Source organism: Propithecus coquereli, unplaced genomic scaffold, assembly GCF_000956105.1.
Source record: "Propithecus coquereli isolate 6110/MARCELLA unplaced genomic scaffold, Pcoq_1.0 Scaffold362, whole genome shotgun sequence".
NCBI lineage: Eukaryota > Metazoa > Chordata > Mammalia > Primates > Indriidae > Propithecus > Propithecus coquereli.
The window spans coordinates 892,398-897,287 of record NW_012149308.1 but is presented as its reverse complement, the minus strand read 5'-3'; the positions used below and the strand labels follow the sequence as shown (position 1 = coordinate 897,287).

Here is a 4,890-nt window from a genome sequence, read left to right as displayed (position 1 = left end):
ATACATTCCCATAGCTTCCCCCAAGAATCTAATGTGGCCCTCATCCCTGAAGGGTGGTTTCTCCAACTGAGGATCACTGGTTTATAAAATCTGCAAAGAAGATTACAGTTTAAAGATTGAAATGTTTTATTCCATTAATAATTTGGTATTCCTCCATCCATCCCTCAGTTACTCACAGATGTTGCACTTAATAGTTTCCTTTGATGCTCTCTGTGTTCCTTTCAGAGTGTTTTCAACTGCTTTCGTCTCCTTGTTAGGTGACATCCTAGAGACCAACACTCTCCTTGAGTCCACGTTCTCAACGGCAAGGTATATAAGGTGTGGGTCCTAATTCTGGAGGCAAATCCTATAGGCTGATATTTAACCTGATCTTATCAATAACAGCTTCCTAGGAACTTCCAAAACCCATACTATGCATTTGCTTGTGGTGTGAACTACAGTCTACTTTTCTCTACTAACTGACAGTGAATTGCAAGAGTATTGAAAAGGATTCTGTCTGATTTGGGCCTAGCTGTTTACGAGGAACCTGAGGGAAGCTCTCCTTTGTCTTCAGCAAGGTCCTCGTCTGGTTTCAATGTATCATGTTTATGCACTACATAGAAAGCCTTTAAAAACTCATTAAAGTCAATGCTTCCATCTTTGTTGAAGTCCATTTTCTTGACGAGCTCTTCAATTTGGGCATCATCACTAGGAACACCGTAGTGAGAACTAAAAATTTTCCACGTCTCACAAAACTCTTCTATGGAGATCAGTCCTAAAAGAATATAGGAGAAGCTTGTGAGCATTCATTTTAAGACCCACCTAAGCCAGGGGTGGTGAAGTCATACTGATGGAATAGTCCCAATTAGAAGCTCGCTAACATGCCTGATGATCAAGATACTGAAGGAAATGGAAGAGTAAGGTCATAAATGTAAGAAACAATACATCACTTTCAACTACCAGGTAATGCTGAGATTATTCTAAAGCCAGAATGAGTAAACAGTGAAGAAATGGGGAGAAAACTGAGGACTGTGGAACTAAATGTGGTATAAAAATTACAAGATCTAAAATCGGAGGGTGAGGGACATGGAGGGAGGGCAGAGAGGACAGCAATAGCAAAGCAGAAGGAGAAGACACCCTAGGAATCAATAAGAGGACGGCAAACAATGGCACTGCCTTTTTTTATAGGCAACAATTTACTTTCATGTGTTGACTATTGATTTTTTGGTGTTTAAAGATCTCTGTAGTAGGGGATTATTTGATGATTTTAAGTTTGAAAATAAGTAATTGTTCATCAAAGTTAAGTAGACAATAAGTTTTCATAACCCTCAGTCCCAAAAACAGAATAAGAACTCTAGGAATAATTTTTATTGCCAAGAGTAACTAAGATATTAAAAAGGACAGTGAATTATCTTTTCATCTGTGCTGGTGATTTATAAAAGGAGCCAGTCTAGTTTGGCCAATGACTACATCAGCTTCTGTAGGACCCTATGTTCTTAAACACAGAATCTGTGGCCAAACTAAAATAATAATATTAAACATGAGTTTATTTTTTCCCCTCAAGTTTCACCAAGTTTTGATAAAATAGAGTTCTGATTTCAGAGAAACAGACTAGTTGTTGCTTTCTACGACTACTGAACTAATCAAAATTCATTTACCTGACTGATCAGAGTCGATGATATTAAACAGAAATTCCAGGTTAGATCGGTATTTGTATAGAGTTTCAATTACAGTAGATTGAACCTAAAATAAAGATTTTCTAAATGTTAAAACATATAGAATTAAAGACACAGATCATTTTTAGCAACTAAAACATCATCACCAATTCAAATTATGTTATTTAGATACAAATATGAGAAGGCAATCCTTCCCTTCACAGCCCAACCCTCTTCAATCAGAGAAAAGACATTGCTCTTGTGTTCTAAGGCTTCTGCAGTCTGTGTTCACGGAGGACAGGGCCAAAGCGAGCAAGGCAGCAGTAAGTAACGACAGCCACCATTTACAGAGAGCTTTATGTGGATTATTTCATTCAGTCCTCTACAGCTACTCTAAGGAATAGAAACGGAACTATTGTTGTGTCCATTTTACAGATTAGAAAACAGAGATAAAAGAACTTCCCCAAGGGTCACATGGCCGGTAAGGTGGGATTTAAATCTCAGCTGTCTGATGCCAAAGCCTCTGATCTTAGTTACCACAGTAAACTGCCACTGAAGTGAAGTCAAAAGCCTCCTTCCTGGGGATATTTTAGTCTCCAACCTGCACTTTACTTCCCTTATTGCTGCTCTTAACTTCTCATTTTCCCTGCAAAGGATCTGCCAAGTCCTAGCTCCAGTTAGCTCGCTTTCAGCTCAGTGTGGTAACTAATTGCTAATGAGTTGTAAACTAATAAGTACCGGGATCTGATAACTCTCCCCAGGGTATTTACATTTAATTAATAAGGGATTCTACATTTTAAAAATCTTCAAGGCATATTTTGGGTCACGTCAGCAAGTCTGTATGCTCGCAGTTTAACAAGGACTACATTAAGTATTCTAAATGCCATGTTGTACGAAAGAATGCATGGCACGTCTGCTTTTCTGCTGGACAGCACTTAAAAAAAATGCCGTATTTGATGTGCATTCCCTTGCTGAAGCTTTTTCTTTTTTTCTTTTTGCCTCTCCTGAGAACATGCAAATTTCTGGAACAGATCACAATGTACCTTGGAGATTCCCCTCCTGCCTTTCCTAAGACTGTCGCTCTCATCCATTAGATGATTTAGATGATTCCTCTCCCAACTTTTCAAAAGACTAACTTATCTTACAGGTTGTCCAGAGGGTATTTTGGCCCAGCCAGGTTTTAGCTGGGGCTATGTTTCACTTGCCTCTTGTACAGGTTTCTTGATGTGGACATCCTGGAAACTGGATAGATAGTCAACGTTGCCGTCGTTGTCTGTGTTCACCAAATGCGGCCTCAAAGTTCTCCATGGTAACTGCAGCCCCAAAACGCTCTCCATACACAAGGCCCATTGGCCCTGAGAAAGTTTTCCTAAACAATAACAACAGAGCCCATATAATTTATTTATAATTTGATTTGAAAGAAACGCAACCTCCTTGGCAGAGCCTGCCGGGCGGCCTGCGGTTTCGAGGCCTGGGGACTCGCTGTTTTCCTTTGTGATTTGTCCAACCAGGCCCCTTAGCCCTGAGGGAGGACTAACTAAAGAAAGTCTTTAATGTTCCACATATCTCACCCTACTGTCACCTGTAAGAAATCAGACTTTGGGTGTTCGATTTTTTTTTTCCTTTTTCTGATTAACAAATTAAGGTATGCTTATTACAGAAGATTTGAAAATGTAAAAGAATATAAAGGATGAAAGATTTATTTTTTAAAAAATATTTTGGTATATTACTTACCTGTCATTTTCCCAGCTAATATCCTTTTTCCCCCAATATTATATGCAATTTTTCAAAATACAGACATCTTTATTTTTTCTGATTAAAGATATGCTCACTTTAAATGATTTTGAATCAACGGAAAAAAATTATTATTCCTAGCCTATGTATATAAACATGTATATACATAAATGTGTATCTATTTTCTCTTTCTGAAAACCAAATATACATTATACTCTAGCATATGTTTTATATACATGTATTACATATGACAAAACACACACACATTTACTCTAACCTGTGTTTTTATTCACAATAAATCATGGATATCCATCTATGTTAATAAACATAGGTCTACATCATCATTTTAATGGCTGTGAAACTATTCCATTATTTCCTTAGGATCATTCCTAGAAGTGGAACTGCAAGATCAAAGGGTATGCAGATTTTTAAGCGTTTTGATCAAGCAGTGAGGAAGCTATGGCCTTCTGATTTCAAGATTGTTCTTTTTTAAGTACCAAAGGAGGCAAGGAAAGCTTCATCTTTCTCTACTGCACCCCTTTTAATAAAAGGATTTGTTCTGTAAAATTTGGATTCTGTCAAAAGGCTGCAGTCAAGGATCCAGAAGGCCACATGTGGCCCCAACCCTTCCATATAATTATTATTTTTTTAATTGGCGTTTTACATATACAGAAAAGTTCACAAAACAAATACAGAGCTTAATGAATTATGACAAGGAGAACTCCTGTGTAATCACCACCAAGGTCAAGAAATAGAATGTTCCCAAAATCTGAAAGGGCCCCTTGTGATCCCTTGCAATTACTATCGCCTTCTGAAGTCTGAAACCAGTTTTATAGGGCAAAAGTCAAGATGTCAGCAGGACTGGTTCTTTCTGGAGGCTCTGAGGGGAGGATCTGTTTCCTTGCCTTTTCCAGCTTTTAGTGGTCACCTGTATTCCTTCGTTTGTGGCCTCTTCTTCTACCTTCAAAGTACGTCATTTTAGTATCTGCTTCCATCATTACATCACCTTCTCCTCTGACTCTGTCTCCTCCTATGTCTCTCTTATAAGGACCATTGTGACATCAGGCCCACTTGGCTAATGCCAGATAATCTCCCCAAGTAAAGATCCTTCAATTAATCACAGGCTCTTAAATTAATCGAAGACTCTTTGCCACATAAGGTAACATTCATGGATTCTGGGGATTGGGATGTGGACGCAGTGGGGGCAGAACGTTATTCAGCCTACAACAGCATCCTCCTCTCATTCCCAATCCTAGAAAGAAAGCTTTCAACATTTCTCCATTGAATATGTTATTTGCTAGAGGCTTTGGTAGATATCCTTCATGAGATTAAGGAAGTTCACTACTTAGTTGTCTAAATGCTTTTTAAAATCATGAAACCAAGGTGAAATACATCAACTTTTTTTATTTTGATAGAATTGTATGACTTCTTTAATTGTGTTAAAGTGGTGAATTAATTTTCAAATGTTAAAAACAATCTAGAATTCCTAGCATAAACCAAATTTGGTTGTATATTAATATAT

At 37.8% G+C, this 4,890-nt stretch overlaps 1 protein-coding gene across 1 annotated transcript in view; it reads right to left on the bottom strand.

The window, feature by feature from the left end:
- Positions 1-515: 515 nt before the first annotated feature.
- PPEF1 (protein phosphatase, EF-hand calcium binding domain 1) overlaps positions 516-4,890 on the bottom strand; it is a 37,956-nt gene continuing 33,581 nt past the window's right edge. Inside the window, exons 9-11 of the mRNA XM_012651676.1 lie at positions 2,840-3,003; positions 1,638-1,722; positions 516-754 (exon numbers count right to left, since the gene is read on the bottom strand). Of these exons, the coding sequence (XP_012507130.1) occupies positions 516-754; positions 1,638-1,722; positions 2,840-3,003 (488 nt within the window). The remainder of the gene's footprint in view (positions 755-1,637; positions 1,723-2,839; positions 3,004-4,890) is intronic.